At 40.5% G+C, this 22,913-nt stretch overlaps 2 protein-coding genes across 3 annotated transcripts in view; one reads left to right on the top strand and one right to left on the bottom strand.

Annotated features, from left to right (window-relative positions):
- Window positions 1–11,029, top strand: ASF1A (anti-silencing function 1A histone chaperone). The gene is made up of 4 exons (XM_042016705.1): window positions 1–330; window positions 3,883–3,998; window positions 8,469–8,645; window positions 10,504–11,029. The coding sequence occupies exons 1-4, from the start codon at window positions 222–224 to the stop codon at window positions 10,714–10,716; spliced, it is 615 nt and encodes a 204-aa protein (XP_041872639.1). The 5' UTR covers window positions 1–221; the 3' UTR covers window positions 10,717–11,029.
- MCM9 (minichromosome maintenance 9 homologous recombination repair factor) overlaps window positions 1–22,913 on the bottom strand; it is a 49,095-nt gene that overhangs the window by 17,739 nt on the left and 8,443 nt on the right. Inside the window, exons 6-8 of one of the 2 annotated variants that reach the window (XM_042016704.1) lie at window positions 20,979–21,104; window positions 19,623–19,742; window positions 13,886–14,781 (exon numbers count right to left, since the gene is read on the bottom strand). In XM_042016704.1, the coding sequence (XP_041872638.1) occupies window positions 14,753–14,781; window positions 19,623–19,742; window positions 20,979–21,104 (275 nt within the window). In that variant the 3' untranslated portion in view covers window positions 13,886–14,752. Of the gene's footprint in view, window positions 1–13,885; window positions 14,782–19,622; window positions 19,743–20,978; window positions 21,105–22,913 lie in introns of those variants that run through there. The other variant, XM_042016703.1, reaches the window with a different exon arrangement.

A 22,913-nucleotide genomic window follows, 5' to 3' on the forward strand; every position in this document is an offset into this window, starting at 1 on the left:
GGCTGTAGTTGAGCGAAATAGGGAAAGCGGCGAACAGTGTGGAGCGTTCCCGGTGTAAATAAAAGGGGGGGCGAAAAAAAAAAAAAGTTTGTGGAAGTCGCCGCCCTGCAGCTTCGCTCGGGCAGCGGCGCGGGGCTTGTGCGGTGCGGGAGCCCGGCACGGAGGACTTTAGTGCGCGGCGTTAACACGCTCTGCCTATTGTTTGTGTTTTTTTCCAAAATATGGCAAAGGTTCAGGTGAACAATGTAGTGGTGTTGGATAATCCTTCTCCTTTCTACAATCCTTTCCAGTTCGAAATCACATTCGAATGCATAGAGGACCTGTCTGAAGGTGAGTAGAATTTTTCTCCCCGATACGGATTTTGCAAACCCGGGCTCTGAGCTCGGGGCATTTAAGGCTTAAACTTTGCACAGGCCTGCGCCTACAATTTAATAGTCTCTCCACCTCGGCCGCATCGCCGTGCCGAGCCGAGGGGATGTGCCGGCCGGGCGAGGGGATGTGCCGCTCCCGCCGAGCCCGGCGCCGGGGAAAGTTGGCGGCGTCCGCCCGCCCTGGGCGCCGAGCCGGGCCCGCCGCCTCTCCCCGCCATCGGCGAGGCGGCGAGCTGCCGCAAGTTGCGAGGAACTTGTTAGAGTGGAGGTAGCCATGTTGCCAGCTTTGTGTGTGCGTGGGGGGAGCGAGCGGGAGGAGAGGAGGGTTGAACCGGGCTCGGCGGCCGCGCATCCCCGCGGGCACACGGGATGCTGCGCGTGCAGCCCCGGCGGTACTCAGAGCGCGGAAAACGCTCCGCGGGGATGCGTTTTGCTGGCCTCGTGCTCCATTTTAGTACTAAGAAAAAAAAAAAAAAATTAAAAAATCACGGTGGGAGGCAGGGGCGGGCTGGCTGGCTGGCCGGCCCCGCGTGCCGGCAGCGGGCAGCTGCGGTAGGTGCGCGGGGCCCGGGGGCACGGCTCGGAGCAGAGCGCTGGCTCCGGGAGCCCCGCCGGGGGGGAGGGGGCCGCCCGTCTGCCACTATTTTTGGAAGTCACTCGAAAGTTACCGGCCGCCACCAGCGGGCGAGGGGCGGCCCCGGCCTCGCCGCCCCGCGGAGACCCCCGTCCTGAGCCGGGGCCGCCGCTCCGCTCCCGCCGCACTCCCGCCTTCCCCCCGAGCCGGGCGGGCCGCGAGCCGCCCTCGCCCCGGCCGCGCTCCGCAGCGCCGCCCCTCGGCCGGCCGCGGGACGCGCCCCGAGAGGCTGCGCGTCGGCCCGCGGGCGGGAGTTTCGAACGGCTCGGGGCGAAGGAGGGAATGCGGGGCGCTCCCGCCCGCCGGCGGGCCGTGAGCGGCTGCTGCGCCGGGAGCAGGAGGAGGCCGCCCGGCTGGGCTGCCTGTGAGCGGAAGAGGACACTGCCTGGCTGGCACTCGGCAGAGCCCAGCTCTGGCTGGTCGCCAGGGAGCCCCTCGTGCGGAGGGGCGAGGGCAGGGCTGAGGAGAAGGGGAGTTGGGTGCTGTCCTGGCTAAGGTGCCCTGGCAGGCTCGCTGTCGCTGCGGTTTAACTCGCCTCACTCCGCCTGCCTCTGCAGCAGCGCGTAACTCGTGCGTGGCGGCGGGATGGTGACAGCGCGGGGAGGGAGGGAGGGACGGCCCCGTGGCGGGAACTTTAGAGGAAGTCTCGCCTGAGCCAGGGATTTCCTCTAGGCCTCCGCCGCCTGTCTCCTGCCCTACTGCAACTGACCGACGCAGTAGCTGGAGCTGTGCTCCATGCCCGTCGGTCGCCACGTTGCTGGCTGGATCTCTCCAGTCAACCTGGCCCCATCCGAGGTGCAGCATCGGACCCCCTCCGTGACAACTGCTATGGCAGGTGGCAGTACCCGTCACAGGGACTCTGTGCAAGGTGTTAGACTTTTCCTTCCAGTTGTGCACAGCTGTTTGTATGTGATGTGCTCCTCACACTCTGGATTTATGTTAAAGTTAATCCTGGACGGTTGTGATGAGAAGAATTATAGAATGGTCCAAAGCAGAATTCTCAGTTCCCTTCCCCCACTAATATGCAAGTTAGACTATAGGATAAATTAGGGATGAGCACTGCTATCTTTCACATTTAAAAATAAGATTAAACACAGCCTTTGTATACTTGATGAAAAGTCATTTCCTTAGCTTTCCTGTACTAATGTCTGTTCACCGTGCTGTTTTCAGCCCATCCTCTGCAACACTGATCCTAAAATTAAATCCATTAACTCCAGCCCTTTCTTTCTTAAAGTTGTTGTTCTGTATCAAGATACTTAAATAGTTATTTTACAAGACACTTATTTTTAAAAAGCCTGTTTTAGCAGTAAATACTAGTAGTTGTTTAGAATGAGCTTTACACTATTCTACTAGAATAATGGCACAGGATAGTGTGCTAATCTTAAGCAGTTTAGCCTAAAAGTCCTCACTTCTTGTAAGTAGTAACTTGTCCTCAGATCCAGACAAGAAAGCTCCTTAATTATTCTGGATGAATACCCTGCAATACTGGCAACAGCTAGTACTTCGTGCTCAAAAGGTAAATAAAACCTCTGATACAGTACCTGGGCAACTGTGCTGTGTTGTACAGAGGAGTAAAATCCCTTCCCAAGCCCTGTTTATTATGATAGTTAAACCCGCAAAACCTGCCTTGATGGTAAACAAAATAAGCAAGAAGAATTCACTAGTGAGGAAAGAGAGTTGCAATCTTAAAGCAGCCAAGTTCTGTTCAAGTGCTAATTTTTTTTTTCTATGCTTAAATTCCATTCCTGCATCCAGAATCCATGAGGGAGACCTTTGGATTTTGCTGAGTATACTAATCAAGTTAATGTAATAGGGTACAGGTTTGTGCTTTTGCAAAGGCAATCTCAGAGTATTGTTCACAAGGGGGAAAGAAAAGAAACACACCGTGTAAGTTTTTAAGGTATAGTTCTGAAACAACAGCTAATTAAGAAAAGAAGCGTTAGTTACAGTTTTTTGTAATGGTGATCTTTTTTTTCCTCTTGTTTTAAAAACCGCAAAATCTGTCTTGCAAGATTAGTTTCACATGTGTAAATGAATATTGTTTTTGAATCAAAAAGGGAAGGTGAAAAGCTGACCTAGGAAGAGCTAATTTGGGCTAATTTGCAGTTTCAACTTCAAAACATCTGTGGGGGAGAAGCTTAGTTAGAAAAAACTGAATTGTAATAAATGTTGGGGTTTAGTGCATTACTTTAAGAAGCAAAATGCTACACTGGATTTTTTTTTTTCCCCCTAGAATTCCATCTCAGCATGTAGATAAAATCCAAGCACCACTATCTTTAAGAATATGGTGTAATCATGCTGTAACAATTTTATGTACTTCCTGGGTAACACAAGTGACAGGTGAAGGAATGGGGGCATACAGTTAGTGTGCCTGGAGCTTACCCAGTGGGTTTCCTTACTCAATTAACTACTTTGCATGATCTGTGTAATTTAAGCTGTGAGGTATTTATGTGGAAGGTGGGAATTTTGCTTTTGGGAGGTTAGTTCAGTATTCAAGGATGTGATGAGTTATAGGCATCATCCCTCTGCTGCAGCCATTCTGACAGACTTTGAGAAGATGTTCAACACAGCTCCCAGTTAGTAAAAGGGCTCTGTTCTCTGTATAAAATTTGAAAATTAACCTCAGTGTGAAAATAGAGGGATTCCTGTGGTACAAGTGACTAGAGAGAGAAGGTGGGATGATCTGGTTCATGAGGACAGGGTCAGGCATCAGTAAATTTCCCTGATGAAGACAGGTCCTTGTTATTTTAGGCCTGTTGCCAAAGAAGCAATTTTAGGCTATGCAGAACTGTAGATGGGTGAAAGTGCAAGACCCCTAACTATAATGATAAATAATGTTTGTTGTTTTTTATTTTATTCTTTTTTTTTTCTCTGTAGATTTGGAATGGAAAATAATTTATGTGGGTTCAGCTGAAAGTGAAGAGTATGATCAGGTGTTAGACTCTGTTTTAGTTGGACCTGTTCCTGCAGGCAGACACATGTTTGTATTTCAGGTAAGTTTGATTTAACGGTTTCTAAAAGAGTTGTGCTAATTTGTTTAGGAATAACTGCATCAAACTAAGAGACACTTGAAAAACAATGGTAAGTTAGAAAAAATATTTCAGTGAGCTCCTCAGGAATGCTATACCTTCCTTTAAAGTCTGTTCTTGAGCTTGTACTCCTTGCCCCTGATATTTCTTGGTTATATTTTTTTATTTGTGGTATCAATAATTAGTGATATAAGCACAGTTCCCACAGCTACTGATAATTTTAACCAGTCTGGCTCGTAATCAGCAGTGCCAGTTGCCTGGTTTACACCAGCACCATCAGGCTCACCTCTTCTGCCACTGGTGGCAGTTTCAGACAATCAGGAGCACTAGATTAACGTAGACAACGCCTTCAGAGGATCAGGCCAACAAACTAATTGTAAAACTCAGCCAGAACAATGAAGAAGTTGGTTTCTGTTTGGCAGGACTCATGTTAAACTGTGATGCTTGGCTAAGCATGCTAAATCATAACAAAATACTAAAAAAAATATTTAGTGCTTTCTAAAATGAAGATAGAAATTCAGTGGTAAATGGGAGGCATTTAGGACACAAGTGTGTAGATCAAGACTGCAAAAAAGTCTAGAGCATGTGACAGTCCTATAAAATACTGCTGTTAAAGCCAAAAGTTAATAAGGAATAATGAAGGAAAAGAAAACAGGGAAAGAGCAGCACTAAAATGGGGCTTACTGGCCTAGTCTTGTTTCCATTTTAACTCAGTGAGAGGCGGGGTGGGGAAATCCTGAAGCAGACTTGCCTGAATTCTTTCAGAAGCTTTTTTTTAATACATATTTTGTGGTGGTGGGGGTTTTCTGTTCTTTTTTATTCAAACCTATAATTTGTATTAAAACTAACACATTTTTCTCTAAGAAATACTAGAATTTTTCTTGTAAACTGAGAGCAAAATCCATTGGATGAAACATCAGATAGAAACTGAGTGTATCTTATTTTATAAGAATCCTGCTATTTTCCCAAATACTATAAATTCACTTAACTAATGGCAAATGCATGCTGAAGTATGAGCATTAAAAAACCCCAAAGTGCTGATGAATACACTCCCTTATTTCTCATGGCTACTGTAACTGGTTTAAAATAATATCAGCATTTATGAGGCATCCTGATTAATCCTGTAAGTTCCAGGAAAGGTGGTTGGTTTGGGATTTTGGGGGTTTTTGTTTGTTTGCTTATTCTGGGCTTTTTTGTTTTGGTTTTTTCCTTAAAGGAATAGGATTAGACTGGAGGTTGCACTTATCAACCACATACATGCAAATCAATGTTGAAACATTTCTGTTTGGTTTTGGAGCCAGGCCTAATTTTTCCACAGTAGAAATAAAGCAGATGTGTAACAAATGCATCATTTATTAACGGTTTTTCCATTATCAAGCCATTATAGCCTATGGCATTAATTGGTCAGAAATAGGTGATCCTCTATTGCTCTCAAAGGGGCTCCCTTGTGTTTGTATGTGGGGAAATCAGCTGGCATTTACATTTCTGATTTAAAAGATGTGCTGCTCTCAATCAAAGGTCTCAAGATTCATTGTTGATGGTGATGGGAAGGAGCAGGAAGCAGGTGCCTAAAAAGGCATGTTTTAGCTGTATGATTGGGAAGGTCTCAAATTAAATTTACTGGTCCTGCAGTTTCTGTAGAATGGAGTCAGCAATTGTATTCTGGTTATAAATGACACTACAGCTAAATTAGGAGGAGATGTGTAGATTTGCTTATATTGGAGTAGGTCCTGTAAGAGACTCCTTCTGTTAAAATATCCTTTTTATTTCTTATGGAAGTACTGTTGGGCCTGGGTATATTATGCTTCAAAGGCTCTGGATTTCAGATGAGGGTAGGACTCGGCTCATGTGTACACAGGAGACCACCAAAACCCAAAGTGCTACAAGAAGCCTTTGCTGATGACTGAAGCAATTTTATTCACCAAGCTGAAGCAGCCTAGGATATGGAGAAAACAAGCAAGGGAAGGCAAGAATGGGGCACAGCACAGAACTGCAGGAGGCACGTGATAGAAAGAAAGGAGATTGTTTTCCTGGGGAATACCTTAAGGAAAGGACCTTTGCAGAGGAGTGTAAAATTTTCAGATAATCTGCTGTAGATTTTTCTAGATAGGAAAATGGCTGAAATAGCAACTAAAATGGAGTACCACACAGATTACCAAGGATGACAAAAATACCTTAGATGAAAAGATGATGTGGATCTTGTTGGGAATTCAGCCTTACAAAAAGATGGACAATTATTGTGCTTTCAGACTTATAAAAGCAGCTTTTTGTTTTAAAACCCCAAAACATTACATTTAAAAGGGGTTTCAATAGTAAAGGCCCACAGCTTGGCTTATTTGTTTCTGAATGCTAAGATATATGTAGTGAAACCAGATTCCTTCTCTGTTGTTCTCTTGGGAATTTGTAATAAAATCACAGAAACTTCTTTTTGAGCATATAAGCACATAAATAATTTACTATCCTTAAGTGGGCATATAACCTTTGCTACCTACTCTGCAGTAATAGCTGTGTGAATAAATATCATGTTGAAAAGCAAGATAATTCAAGGTAACATATACACAGGCTGATTTCATAAAATTCTTAAGTAAATTATAGCATAAGAATGGCATATTAAGACAGTGATTTTTATGCAAAAATTAATATACTGCCTCTGCCCACCAAAATATCTGTTTGCAGATAATCTGCTTATTTATCATTTGGTCATACCAAGCTCTTCTCTTTTTTTTTCCACCTGTATATGATCTTTGGTTCCTGAGTAATTAAGAGGTTTGACAAAAAAAGGAAGTTGGAAATTTGAGAACTGTTTTAAACAGTCTTCGGTGTCTTTTTCATGCAGCAAAACAATGCTTGAGAGATAAGTAGGATTAGAACAGAGTATTTCTGTGGGTTCAGAACTGTGTCATAGGATATTACAAGACAGAAAATGACAGTGGAAACCTGGAAAACTAAGATCCTACATTAGAATGTGAATTGAGTTTAATGGGGAGTTAAATGGAACATGGTCCTTTTGTTGCCCATTACCGTGGAATTTAAACTGATCAAACAGTTCTGGGCACTGTTAGAACAAGACTACTGAATTACAGCAGTGATTTAATCTGTATTGGCAGTTCTTGTGATTTCCTCAAGCATTTGTTCTGTTCCTTGGCCATCTTTTCCATTCCCCTATGCTAGTTGTAAAGCCATTCAGTTATTTTCTATTTCCTTCAGAGCTGGAGGAAGATGAGTTCTACTTGATTCCCTGGTTTCTTCTCCTCCCTCTGGTGTATTTGTACCTGAGAGGTCTGACTCATCTAATTCTTCTGCAAAGTTTCTACTGTTTTTCACAAAAAGCTAGACTGCTTTAAAGGCTTAGAATTGAAGTGGCAAAGAGTAGAAGCCAGTGCTGCATGAGCAGTAGCTCCCAAATTTCACCATGCTGGAGCATATAAATGCTACAGAAAAGTAGGGATGAGAGGGACAACAGGAATTAATTCCATTCATCCTCTGTCCTTGGGCAAGGTTTGTTACACCCAAGCCATCTGAACACAGATTACTAATACCAACTTGTTCTTGCAACATGGGTGTTCATTGTTGACTTCAGATCTTCATGTGGAATTGTAAATATGAAGCTGTTTTACTGTGCCTGGATTGGTTACTTTAAATCCTACAGCAGAATCAGGCATCACATTTTATCAATATATGTGGTAGTTAGGAGGCATTTTAAGGGACTGATGTGAGCCACATTTTACGAGGCAAATTTTATTGATAAGTAACTGCAGAGCCATAGTAAGTAAGGACATTGAGGAAGATTTTATCAGTTGCTTATTAGGTTTGCATACTGGCTGAAAATGTTCAGGTGTCTTAGAGAGATGATGCATTTAACTGCATAAATTTTAACGAACATAGGTGTCAGGAATGAAGCCAGAAAAAGTACTTCATTCCTTTCCTAGAAATCTGTGGAACAGCACAAACCTTACCATAGCCCATCCCTTTTCTTGCTGAAGTGTAACTTGCAGTCTGTAGTTTTAAGGATTTAGTCTTGTTAAGAACACACATACAGACCAATTCAACCTTGAGGGTATACAAGAAAATAATCTTGCTCTACTAAATTACCAAGATGGGCTGGAGAACATTGGCACTGTAGAAGTGGAGTGATGTTGGTACCCCTGTTTGAACAATGGTTCAGCTGATCGTATATTTAAAAGCAGTTTTGGATCAAGCCTGGCCAATTGCCCATAAGAAATGTCAGCAAACAATTTTACTGCATTCTAATTCTGTCTTTAGAGGATGGTGTTCTAAATCTAGGGTTGATGTTGTGAAAGCAGTTATTTTCTGGTTAACTTGAACAATTTTAAATATAGTCACTACTTAGCTGCTGAAACACGCTACTTGAGATTCCCCTGCTAGGTAGGCATGTGGTATCAATTTTAATTTATCTTTCCCTTTCACATTTAGGCTGATGCACCTAACCCAGGGCTTATTCCAGATGCAGATGCAGTAGGTGTAACAGTTGTGCTAATTACATGCACTTACCGAGGTCAAGAATTTATTAGAGTCGGCTACTATGTAAACAATGAATATACGGAAACAGAACTGAGAGAGAATCCACCAGTAAAGCCAGATTTTTCTAAGGTAAGGCATGTTTTGTTTTAGTCACATGTAAGAGGCATGCTTGTAGAAAGAGGTTTTTAAGAAACAAACCCAAACCCCATTTTGTAATTTGATTTCATAAAGTGCATGGAATAATGAGGCATCAAATAATGGAAAATACTTGGGGGGACAAACTACAAGTGCCATGTAGTTGTCATAAATTTAGGTAATACTGAGAAACCATCAAAAATTCCACCATCTTGAAGCCTTGGCTGTACTTTCACACTGACTGTGAAATAAACGGTTGGATTTATTTCCAACTGCACCACTGTTTACAAAGTGGGTCTGTTTTTCAGAAAAACAGAATAATGTTTTTTCTAGGCCCATCAACCTGGAACTAAGTTGTAGATATTAATTTACTATAGTTGTTACTCAGCTGTTCTAGTGCCAGAGCTGCAGTTTCTGCAGAACTTCAACAAACAAACTGAGGAACAAGTTAGGTGTAAAATGAGAGAACATGGGTAGCCTGGTTGGATGATTATCTGATGAATGGATAATTTGACAAAGGAAGTATAAGGATTAAGTTATAAATACATACCTCCTTCATAGTAGCAATCAAACCAGGACTAGAATTAAAAGATGAAGTGAAATAGTATGTTTTTTCTGTGCTTAACTTAATTTTCAGGGATCAGATACTAAATATGTTGTCAAAATTACAGTTAAGTTTGAGGATTCCTAAACTTTGGGTATGTTCCTTTCTTCTTCACTTGTTTCTTTTAAAACATAACTTGTTATGTTGGTTGTCTATGCCAAAATGGTTGACTCCCTTTAAGTACTTGAATTTAGAATGCCTAGAACTACTTGTCTTCATTCTCTGCTCATATAAAAAGCTAGCTTTGCTCCTATGAAAAAGAACAGCAAAAGCTATCATATATTTGTACACAGAGTCCTTAATGTGACTTTGAGACAAAATGGAAACACACAAGAATGTTATTAAAGGGATTAATTAATGGGTAATAAGCGCTATGAGGTTCTAAAAAATAAATGCTCTTTTTAGTTTGCATAAGGGGTCAGGAAATACTTAATGAGAGTACACTTTCTTGGAGAATAAAACCAACAAAGCACACCTTTCCTGTGATCAGTCTAAACTGTCATAGTGAGTGTCCACTGGCGCTAAGTTGCCATCCTCCAGGTAACTCTATAATCTTTCACCCCTTTTCAAAATAAAGAGAAAATGAGCATTTTGGTTTTTTGCTGCATACATAAATACAGTATCTTTTCAAAGGAAAATGAAGGCCAGCCATGAGAATAAGATAGATGACTAATCATGTCCACTGCCACAGTGTTAGTATCTTCCAAATATAAGTATTTTTACTTTAAAACTTCAGTGGATAAATCCTCTTAATGAAATCAGTCTGAAGTTTGGTAGTTTAAGGATAAGGTTGTACTTTTAAATGAAGATGAGAAGGTGATAGAATTGAGAGGTATTGCAAATACCATCAAGTTGATGCAACATTTGATGAAGTACTGTGGTTTGCAAAATCCTTGTGGGGGTAGAAGTTATTTGCTTTACTAAAAGCTGGATAAAGTAATAAACACTTGCACTTTACTTGTGGATCTCTTTCACAGTTTTCACCTTGTGGAACAGTTAAAATATTCTCTTGAGAAAGTGGTTACTTTGCTGAGTAGAATATTAGGGAAGATGAATAAGTGGGGGTACTGTAAGCACATTTCTGATCCATAGGTAGTAGCTATAGATTCACATTGATGTCAATTCCCTTTTTAAACAAATTGTTTTACACAAACAAGGCTATAGGGACTAAAAGGAAAAAATCTCTATGCATATGAACTGCAGTTTGAGACGTACACATTACAATCCATATATTTTCTTCTTTCCCAGCTTCAAAGGAATATTTTGGCATCTAATCCCAGAGTCACAAGATTCCACATTAATTGGGAGGACAACACTGAAAAACTGGAAGATGCAGAGAGCAGTAACCCAAATCTACAGTCCCTGCTTTCCACAGATGCATTACCTTCAGCATCAAAGGGGTGGTCAACATCAGAAAATTCACTAAATGTTATGTTAGAATCTCATATGGACTGCATGTGACTAACCACCATCCTTTTGGTACTGTATATGTGTTAAACTGTAAAAACAACCAGAACTATTTCCCTCAAATTCCATAAGTACATAGTTGAAGCAATGTGAAGAACTTGTTTTAAAACATCCTGTAGAAAGTTTATAAAAAAAACAAAACAAAACAAAAAAAAAAAAAAAACCAAAAAAAACCCCAACAAACAGTATTTGAGCAGATTGTGGAATATAAATACAACTATTTTTAAGTAATTGCCTTTTTTTTCTAATGTGTTATTCTATGTGGTCTAAACCAAACCTGATTAAAGTATATGTATTCTCTCCCCTACCCCCTTATTTTGTAAGCACTCTTAAAAACTAAAAAAAAGTTTAAAAGTTAAAACATTCAGGCAAAATGAAGGAATAATGCCATGTCCTCATCTCTGCTATCCAGATTGCCAAATATAAAGTGCCCTTTGATAGCATCTTAAGAACAAAACTGTCATTAGATGAAGTGCAAAGAAAAAAGTATCTTATTAACAAACAAAAAAGTCCAAAAATCTCCTTTTGATCTGAAAGCAGACAGCACGGTATAATTTTAGGTGCAAGCTTCTTTTCCTTTCAAGGCACATACTTGTTACTTAAAGCATGCAATTGAGATTTACCATCTGCTATCTTGGATTTTAGGACTTTTTTTTTTCCTAAATCTCCTGCTGCTGCTGTTTAGTCAAACCTGTGGTTTGTTCAGGACAGTGTTTCATGTGGATTGGGGTGGGTACCTCAGGAAAGAACCCTTTTTCAGCCACCCTGATAGCATACACAATTGGTTGGAAGGATGCAAGCAATTACTAGAAGATTCTAAGTATCAAAAGCAATAGTGTGAATATCCCAAAAACGCTCTTCTGCAAGATTATTATGTCTCACTACTGGTTGGTATGTTTGTTTTCAGGCATGCTTTATTGTAGTCTTTTTCACTAGTAGTAAGGAGTTTGGATGTTTTCTTTCAGTTTTTTGAAACACTTAGAATTTTAAACTTCTCTGTTTTCTCTCTAGCCTTTAAGGCAATCCTATTCAGTGGTGTAAACCCTGTTGTGGCAGGCATGACACACTCAAGAATCCATTACTTGTCTCAGTGCAAGAGCTTCAGGGCATCCCTATTACTTGAGGCATCTTGGAAGATAAAAGGAATTAAGCAGTAAACTGTAAAGACTTAAGACATTATTATGACACTTAACAATTCAGTTATTCCCTTCCAATCCTTATTAGCTTTATATATTTACTCTGTGCATTTAAATTGTAATCTGTCATGCCAGATTACAGGAATCTCATTCTACTATTTACTAGTTACTGCCCAAATTATGAACCCTTGTAGGTTCCCGACCCTTCAAAAAAAGGTAGATTTCATGATGATTGACAGTGTAGCTCTGAATAAAAATAGAATGCTTTCTGTTTTCTTTCTGCATTCTCTAATGGGGATGAAGATGTCCCAGACAGTTAGTGCTTCTGTCTTTCCACATCTTTAGTGAAATTCTCTGTGTTTCAAATGTGTGTTTTCTAAACTGGAAAGGAATGACCTGATCTGAATGTACATGCACATGTTTTACTTGTCTGGAAAATCAGCAGTACTCATTTAGGGTAGATGAATGAATTAATGAAGTCCATTCAGATTTGGAGGCCTAGTTCTAATATGTGCTTTTAAAAATCTCTCTAATTGTTTGCTGGTTATCACTTTAATCTAAAAATATTAACACTTACTGGTATGACTTAACACAAAGAATTGGTTCCCTGAACTAGCAGTTACTTCACTTGAGGGCTGAAATTCTGTGAACTTTATCTTTGATTTTCAATTATATTGCAACTTTTAGGTCTGCAGTGACATTTTGAGATTTTTCATGCACTTTATGTTCTATTTATGTCTATTTAAGATATCTCATAAATATAAGCATGTAAATAACTTAGTTATCTGCTGAAGGATTGACAGGCTTGTGAAGTCTGCCTTGAATTAAGGCTACTGTAGTAGTATCTCAAACTCTTGCATCTGTTGAATATTCAAATGAAAACATGATCCAAGTACAAGCTGTAACCAGAATCCATCCATTGGTAGCATGAAGGCTTTTTAGAAGCATATGCCACAAAGTGATGGAAGCAAACCATATTGCTGCTATTGCAAAAGCAACAACAATATTCAGTCAGCAAAACAATGTCACCCAGCAAACCACTTAATTCAGAGGAATGGAAAAGTGAAGCTCTATTGTTAAGGAGGAAAAAGTCATCTGTGCATGAGAACTTGGGTGCAATAAACTTCAAGCTCGACTGTGGCAGGATGCTGCAGTAGAGTTTGGCACCACCTTACCTGATACACTGATGGGGCCTGGATAGAGCTGACCCACCACTAGCAGGAGAAGGAATGCTGTGCTTGGTGAAAATTGGAGACAAACAACCCTACCTCATGATCTTTGCAAGATCAATGGCATTTCTATGTTTTTTGAGAGGCTGGGTGCCTCAGGTCTTTGCAACTTTGTCCAGATTTCAGCAGTCCATACACTCTGCCTACTGAGTATGGCATTTCCTGACAAAATCACATTCCAGAGACATAGAATGAGAAACCAACTTCCAGTCTCCCAGAGACTTCAGGCAATATCACAGCACAAACTTAGTGGTAGTAAAAGACAGAATGCATGTAGGGCATCTGTAAAGGCTTGTCCCTGATCTCTGGGCATTTTAGACCAGCAGGTCTGTGTGCATGACACAGCCAACCAGTGCTGACATCACAGCATTACAATTTCAAGGTTGAAGATGAATTCACCTTCCCAAAAACCTTTACTTGCAGAGGCCACCAAGATGCAAAGGAATGCTACAGATTCTGCTGACAGAACTCGTGATGTATCTCATTGTGTTTTTATCACAGACAGACAGACCATCAGAAGACTGTCATAATGCTTATCAGAGGTTATTCATGTACAAAGAAGTAAGTGGATCTCATGGTAACATTATAGGTTTTTATGTCTAGCTTGAAAAAAAGGTGTCCCTTCAGCTTACAGTCACTGATTTATTCAGGCATCACCTTCAATCTGAATTACTATGACACTTAAATTTGAAGAATGCAAAATAGTTCCAGCTCCATCATAATGGAGACTAGTGAAATTTAACCTTTTCAGTGGCTTTACAAAGCTCCACTGAAAAAGCCAACCCATACTACCAATCTTCAACAATGAAGCAACTCAGAACTTCTCTACGATAACCACAGTAACTTAGTTTGTAGCTTGCCAGACACTCTGTATTCTTGAGATGTGAGTGACAAAGTCGCAAAAAAATCTGGTGCTTCAGCTGCTGGTTTTCTGGAAGTCAGCTCAGACTGAAAGGTAGCCACTTGCAGCTAGACTGATTGCCCACTGACATCTGAAAATAGTGGTAAGAAGAAAAAAGGAAAAACCCCAAAAGTGTTATGCATGTATACTCCTAGCAAATCCTCATTTACCAGAGACAGAAAAAGGGCAAAGTTAACTAAATCTTCTGGCTTGTGTCTGGATGGCTGCAGATCCTTCACACAAGTAACTACCCTACTCCTTATTCATAGCACAGTGGTCTGCAAGAGTACAGATTATCTCATTTATTTTGAGAGCCACAGAAGTTTGGTCAGGAGATGATGGGTTAATTGTTGCTGCAGTTGCTGGTTGGGGGCTCTGCTAAGTGCCAGCCAGGAAGATGCAGCAAAACTGACAACTACATATAAGGGCTGGCAGTTTGTGTGGAACTCTTCTTCCTAGTCCCTCCCATTTCTGTTTCCGTTTCCAGTTATAGTTCTGCTTCTTAAAATCTGGTCTTATAGTGTGAGATGAGAGCAGAGCTGGAGAAGATGGATGGAGGGCTTTTTCCTTGATTTTTGGTCTAGGCAAAGATGATATAAAGAAGAGTCAGCTGGAGGCACTAGGAAGGCTATCTTAGAGGCAAACCTGAGGCTTCTACATGGAACGTAGAAGGCCATTACAGGAGGAGATGGAAGGAGGACACACTTAAACATTTCCAGCTTTAGGTAGTGCAGTTTTGGAGGCATGGCTGGGTACTTGGCTGTCTATGGCACAAGGGGTGTGACTGGCTTATCTGCAGACAAGATAGAGGAAAGAGGTGTGAGTGCTGCACAAGGGCTACAGCAGATGCAAGAGACAACAGCTCTGTGTTACCAGCAGTGGTAAGAACTGGCTGAGCTGGCAGAAATTGTTACAGAGTTCTTCGGTCTCCCTCCAAAACTCCCTTGGCCCATGAGATACGGAGGCCAACCTTTCAAAATAAGTGTACCCTCCAGTTTGTCCTGTCTCACTAGGATGGTGGGACAAGCCTACACTTATACAAGCTGGAAAGGAGGGGCTTCATGGTATGGTAAAGGAAATCCTGAAGACATCTGTTATCCATCCAAAAATCAACTGCTTGAAATGCCTGCCATTTCAACAGCAGGATGAAAAAGTCTGATGAAGGCCAGCCTGGATGTGTCAGAAGTGTGTAAGACCTGAAACCTTCAACCAACATGACAAGATACTTCTCCTGTCCAACCTAACAATGGGTCTTCAGATATGAAGAGATGTATAAAAAAACTGAAATTTTTGAAGACATGTATCTGCTTGGCTAAATAATCTTTGGCATGCAGATAATCAAGGTAAACTCTCAGGACAAAGCCATATTGAAACAGCATTACTGAGGAGAAATTAAGGGAACTTAAGAAGAGATGGGACATTGTTACAAATGGGAGATTGACAAGCTTTGATCACAGCTTCAAATTTCATTCCAAGAAGTTTAGCAGACTTCCTACAGAGCTAAGACCTCTCCAACTTGAGGCCCAGCTGTTGAAGGAACAGCCAGTGAAACCATGTTCTCAAGAAAATATTTTCAGGTTACATACTGATAGAAAATACTTCATGTACAATGATAACTATTCAGGAAAAGTCCCATGGTAGAAGTGATGATCAGAGAAAAGTGGCCTAAAGGCTGCATCTGTACTAACAACTTTATCAGGGACAGGGTATGAATCCATGGTGGAAAATGGTTTTCTGGCATTACTTTGGCTTATATCAACTAGGGAAGGCACAGGGACAGTTTGGAGATCTACACAGAGGGAAAAATATCTCCAGTTTCAGAGTCTTGAATACCTCAGGATACTGACACCATGTACTCTATTTATAACCACAGCTGGATGGCTCATGTCAGTGACTTTGGATTGGTTTCTAATGGATCAGAAGAAAGACAGGTGCTAGGAGGCTTACTATGAAGGAAAAAAAGACGTGGTTTCTCCTTGAGTCATTTCCCTTCAATGAAAAGAAAGCAAATCAGCAGCAAACTGCCATTGGCATGATATGAACAACATAGACATGGCAAAATACCAGCAAAAAGGCAGTACTTGCAAGGCTCTGCAGAGGCTCTAAGAGGAGAGGCTGGAAGGGTGCACGTCACACAGAAAGGCATGTTATACAGAACTGGAGAGCTGGAGAAACAGCTGATAGTCTCCCAGATTTTTAGGCAAGCTGTTCTAAATACAGTTCACAAAATTCTTGAAGAAATCCATCTGTAGAAGGACACAACACCAAGCAAATCAGAAGTGTGAACAGTCAAATATGCACCAGCAAGCAGCAGGATGACTCTGGCCTGGATGTCCATGAGCTCCAGACCTGCCAGCAGCCAGCATGCGTTGGTTCCTGTTGCACACCACTTGATCGCTGCAGATCTTGAGCTCCAGAGGTAAATTAAATATTTTCTTACTAGTGATTATCTCATCCAAATATGCATAAGCAGCACTGTGGCTGTGGGGACTGCAAAACAGTTTATTTAACTCAGTAGTAAGGTGAGAAGCCCTAGAGAGATCTTGTTAAGCCTGACTAAGTCTCTATCTTTATGGAAAACTGTGTATCAATTTCTAAAAATAAAAGGTAGCTGAATGACTTCCTGTGATTCTCAGATGAGACACGAGTAAGGGAGAATGAACCGGGCCTTTAAAAAAACAGTGTAGACAGAATGAAACAGTGGGACAGATGGTTCCCCCATCTTTCATTTACAGATCACAAAGTCCTACAGTGGTCAAATAAATTTTTGCCATTGAGTTGTTGCATGTTGGTCTGCCTGCCAACTGTCATTAAAGAGATGTGGGAGGAACAAACCCTGGTTCTTCAGTATAAGTCCTAAACTTGTAGAGAATTCGCAACAAAATTTCTGCTAAGTGTTTGCAAGAAAGCAACTTAATAAAACAGGAAGGTCAGAAATTCACTGAGAGGAGGTAAAGTTCTGGTTTGTTCAAAACGCACAACAAATTATCGGTCACTTGGTAAGGGCTGTTTGCAGCAAGTGGGCAACTTGAGGCTGTGGGTGAGATGGAAAGATGAAGGTCTTACAAACCTTCAGCAAGAAAGTGGGGTTTTCTCCTGGGTTGTACTTTCTGAATCAGGTAAAACAGCACAGAATTTGTTTAGAAAGTGCAGGGGAAGGCAAGAACCTGATTGAAAGAGCAGAGGCCCAACAGCAAATTAAGCTGCAGGAGTTAGGTCACTGTTTTCTGAAATTCTGCAAGCCAATTCCAGTCACGTCTGTATAGGTTAATGGGCTGCAGCAGGCACATGATACTGCAGGGGCACAAAGTATCACAGTGAATCTCAGAGCACCTGATACCTAAGGTAGACCAGGAAAGAAAGGGAATTTTGGCACAAGGAGAATGTTAATTACATAATACACTGTCCTGGTACAAATAAATGCTTGTACAGAAAACCAAGTAAAACTGGTATGACACAGTTTCGGATGCAGAATTCTAATTCAATGCTTATTAAATAGCTTGTGTCCTAAAAGAGTACCAGATGGGTAAAGGGCACAAGACATGTCACCGCACACAGAATCTTACTAAAGGCTGATTAGATACCAGCGGTTTTCTCTACAAGAGGGATCCAGCTTTTAGGAATTATTCAGGGTTTACCCAATCTCAGGTGTGTCTTTTGGCCTATGTGGACTGTAATCCCAGAGCCAGAAATTAAATGCAGTTCAGACTGCTTTTTATATACAGTAAGGAACTAGCTGAAAGTGAAACTTAGAGATTTAATATTCGTACACTGGAGAGAAAAATGTGCATTAGGACTGTCCTCTCATGGGAAAGCAGGAACTGGTAATTCAAAGTGTTCAATTATGACAAGGAAAGTAAAGCAGTTTAAAGTTTTCCAAACTAATTTGAAGCTTCTGCACAGAGAGCAAGTTGACAAAAATCTATGTTAGGTAAAGCTAGCTACAAGCAGATTCGTAAGTAAGACACTCCTTGCACAGGAAAGACAAAGAAAATAATAATTTGAACAACATCCAAACTCCTGGTCTAGAAATTAATACCTTAGTCCAGCAGTTCTAGCCATGGAAAGGTTCCTTGAAATTAAACTAGGGTTAATAAGATTCCTTGCTAGGCACTCAAGTTTCACTTGTGATAAGGGACCTGAAGAATTCTAAAGTAGAAATTTGGTGCACCTGCTGTCAGATTTTGGAGAAAGGGACTGAGAGAGAAGTTTTTTTAAAAAATAAGGAATATTTAAGTGAAATATAGATGACTTAAAGGCCCAAGACAATCCTTTCATGAGATGAAACTCCACACATCATTAGTGCACATATACCACAGTAAGCTTATAATCTGCAATATTTGTTTTCAGGGAAATGTCTTTGAACCTAGCCATCATGGCTGAGCTGGAAATCAGATCATGTGGAAGGTGAAGCATGGGAGGGAGACATGGTGAAGAAGGCAACAGCAACATCAGAGACTGAGAGCAGCTGACACAGGAAATCACTACTTAAAAAAATGGGCAAAGTCACATTGAAATAACATGGCAAAATTTCACTCCAGGTCACTGCGAGTCCCCTACCAAATCTGAAATTATCCAGACTGTTCTCAATTCTTAACACAGAGCAAAAAGTGGAGAAAAGGTTATGCTAAGCCAGAATTTTCTCTCTGGCTTCTCTCCAGATCTATTTGTTAACAGTTTGAATGGAAAATCAGAGGCATATGTGTTTCATAACAAGTTCCCTGCACACAAGAGTGTATATGGTCAACATCATGTTCCACTTCCACAGCTATGGAAGACTCAGTATATACATAGCTATGGAACTGGGAAAGATTTATTCTCTGGTTCTCCCATGTACAAATAATGCTGTTTTCTAGACATAAAACGATAAGCAGCACTCTTTGAGAAATATTCAAGTTACACATGCTAGCTGAGACACTGGGATTTGACCCTAATTATATTGTGATTTTGAACATACAAGTAGTATACTCATTTGTTCATATAAACTCATTGGCAGAGGTAATCTGACCCTGTACATTGTCCCCAGAAGAGTTTGCAAAGATGCCTGGCATTCAGAGCTAGCTGGGACATACCTAAATTTAACAAAAGGAAGAAAGAGAAAAGAAAAAAAAAGAAGAAAAAAACCCACTTGCTCTCTGAAACCATCTTAAAACCATCTTAATGAGTAAGAAATAGTTCCTCAACACAGGAGTAAATTTCCAGAAAGCAAACAGAAATCAAACTGGCACCCAGACAGAACACATAAAAGAACATAAGAGAGGAGATTATCTGTTCAGGAGAAACCAAATGATGCTAGCCCATCACACAGTGTGAGCTCTGGAAAGATGTCATATTTGTCATAGCTGGAAAATGCTAAAAATACAGGTCCAGATCACTCTCCTAGCAAAGAATTGAGATGTGCCTCTGGATGAGGCTTGTAAGGTTCTCTGCTAGAAGCTCATCACAGTCCTTCAGGGACACAGACAAAGGGGCAGGACTGCAGAGAGTCAGATCAGGCCTCATACACTCCCACAGCAGTTCTGTGCTTCAACTGTGCTCATACAACCTGAGCACATATGTTTATATATATAGAAGGCTTCTATATAAACATACTTGAGTGAAGAGATAACCTGTTCCAGCTGAAGAAGCACATACCTGCACTTGTAGATCCGATTCCCGCTGTAAGCACAGAGCGTGGCATAATCTTAACAGCATACTTGAGGAACTGAGATTTCCCTGTACCCGGGTCTCCAACCAACAGAAGATGTGATTCACCTGGGGGGAGAACAGGGATGTAGGAGCAGACAGTTCATATACAGACAAACATCGATACAAAATGCTCAGATTAAGTAATACTTGTCATATTCACCTAAAATTTAGCACTATATATACATTAAAATATGTAATTCTGCACTATTTATTGGGTGTGATAAATACATTGTTTAATAAAGTCATCTAGACACAAATATTTACAATTAAGTATTTGTGAAGTATTAGCAGGTATTTGACACACTTCCTGTAATATGAATTCTTACATTTTCGAATGCTCATTTCTCAGACTCAGCTCATTCTTGAACATGAAAAAGAAGGATACCAGGTTTTAGTTATCATTCCACTACTCAGTTATTTAAATTATTGCAAAATGGACTAATAAAATCAGCAGGTTGTTTTGCTTAATTAATTCTTTGCCAACAGTTACGCAACTTAGTAATTTCAAAACAGTGAAATTACAGAAGTAAATAATTTGGCTGCTGTACTCTCAGTAAAGTGCTCTAAAACTTTTTCACTGTTTTTTACAAAATACAGCTTCAATTGAAATATAAAGTCTATAACTTTATTTAGCTGTTGGAGCATTACAAAAATCCTGTATTTGTACAGAGAGACATACTTTTAAAAATTATTATGACCTACATAGATTATGACCTGTGTACCACCTGGCACATGGCATATTTGCCATCTAATAACAACAGAAGGAGAATCAGCAGGCAGGTAACTTGGAGTTACAAAACTAAGTGAGATGTGCTGACAATCACAGATGGAAAAGTCTGGCATTAGGAAGTAAAATGAACCCTTCAATTTTTCCTTTTAATGGACTATAGTGATCCGCATTAAGGAAACATTAAGATTCCATCCTTTGATGCCAAATACTGCTGGGAATATTCTACTAGAAATAATTTCAAAATGTCACTTATACAATAAAAAGTGAGTTTATGTTTTAGATAAAACAGCTGTCTTTAATATTCTACCTAATGGAAACCTGGAAGTGTTTCTATTGGGTTTTATTTGGGAAAAATTAAAAAGAGGAAGTCTAGACACCCACTTTAACTTGCCTGAGATTTTGGAAGAATACTCAGAATTGATTAAAACTTGTTCTCACTCAAGAAAATAGGATGATTATGCTTCCAAGATCTTACTGGTTTCATTTTGGAGGGATGGGTGGGGAATGTGGGTGAGGACAGGGATGGGAGTGACTGTTACAAAGGATGTGATACTGTTAGAAAAAATACAAACCTCTGGTTCGAGTTCCAGCAGCATCAGTTCTCTGTACACCACCAGCAAGCACCATGGCTACAGCCAGCTTCACCAGGTACAATCCAAAAACTTGAGGACATAAGCTAGCCAAAATTTCATTCCTCCCTAAAACAGGAGCAAAAATGGCACTCAGCAGAGTTAAAACTTGGTTTCCCATGGACTCCTGTGTACACTGACAAATAATTTGGGCAAGAAGAGTAGGGTAGGAAGGAGATTTTTATTTTTTTTTTTTTTTTACTGGGACCTAGAGCAGTTGTTTGATCCAAACTTCCTTCATTATAGAGAAGTTAGGTAATCACAAGCAGCAAAGCCAATCCTATTGTAATTTAAGGAATGTATGGTGTGGATAGCACGATAAAAGGCACTAATGAAATGCCATCATGCAAATTCTTTTGTTCTACATTTACAAGTGTAGAAGCTACGAAACCTAGAAGTTTCCAAACTTCAAGATAACCCCTTGAAAACTGGTGTACTGTACATTTAAGAAGTCTTTTAACACTTATTTTGCCTTAAATCTGTGCACACACAGTGTGCACATTTTCTCCTTGTTACCTTCAATCTCCTTCTCCTTTGATCCTTGTGTGTCACAGGTCCCTGTCCTCCTCCCTACTATAGTCTCTTTCCAGCAGCAGAACATTTCAATCTGCTCTGAAAATGCTGATGGTGTGCAAGATATGTAACAATTAATTCTGCCCTTTGAAATTCTGACACTACTAGCACATAAGGGGTCTCAGGTTATATGCCATGTGCTACTTGCGTTGCTAGGGAATAAAAGAAAATGACCCATTTTGAGAGCTTAATTTCATGTTTTAAATTTAGATGCAAATACATGGTACTGGCAAAATATAGGCACCTAATGGATGACTTAAGGTATATGTGTTTAATTTGAAGGTCTTCTGAAGGAATTAACATATCTTTGTCCATCCAAAAATGGAATCTTAAAAACATTGTTCAGCCATAGCACAGCTCAAGATTTAACTCCACAGTTAGGAGTTAGCATCATTAAGTGACTGACATAAAATGCAGTAGTAGCTACCATTATCTCTCAAAAAACAGTACAGGTACACACACACTCTGTTGTGAAATGGCCTCAGACTCCTTAGTCAGATCTGATCTCTGCCCTCAATGTCAACTCAAATTCAGACAAATAGCCTGATACAGACATCTTGGGCAGCCAGGGTCCTTCTAATTTCCACTTCAACTTTCTTGTAGCCGCTTCATATTTATTTATTCAGAATGGGTAATATTACATAAAATCACATTGCTCCCTTCAGGCTTCCAAAAATTGTCCTGAGAATGAAAGATTAAAAGGGACCTTCAAAGAAGATCCTGAGTTACTTTCTGAACAGTTCTAATGAGAGTGATAAGAAATATTCTCGTTCCAAACAGAAGAAGGAAGAAATGTTATCATTCCAAACAGCAGGAAGCTAGCAATTAAACTGCTTTCCAGGAAATGCAGTTCTGAAGAATCTTTGACATTGACAGGATCTACACTTTCTTATTGTGAGCAGGCTAATTTGAGAGAGGTTCCCACCTGCTTTTCCTCCTGTTTGTCTTTAAAGAAAGACTAAGCTCTTTCCAGTGTTTTACAAGACAGAGTGTCAGCCTAATAAAGTTCAGTGATGGAGACCCTAAAGAGTCCATTGAGCTTCTGCAGAGTTGAGGAGAAGGCAGTCAGATTATGGAGAGGGACAGAGTTCCAGACAGAACTCCTGGTAATTCCAAGGTGGTTGACTGCAGACCACGGTAAGTTTAGGACCCAGCGTACTGAACACTGACTGTTCTGGAAGCCACTGTGAATTGGGAGGCTCCCCTGCACCTAACCAAGGGCCTAGGCATCCACGAGTTACGTTAAAGATATGATGTGCTAATCCCTATGGTAAAGATTCAGAGCTTAATTTGGGATGCAGAGAC

This window comes from Corvus kubaryi, unplaced genomic scaffold (genome assembly GCF_017639235.1).
Source record: "Corvus kubaryi isolate FWS band 111438036 unplaced genomic scaffold, C.kubaryi_AGA036_p1.0 split3-73, whole genome shotgun sequence".
NCBI lineage: Eukaryota > Metazoa > Chordata > Aves > Passeriformes > Corvidae > Corvus > Corvus kubaryi.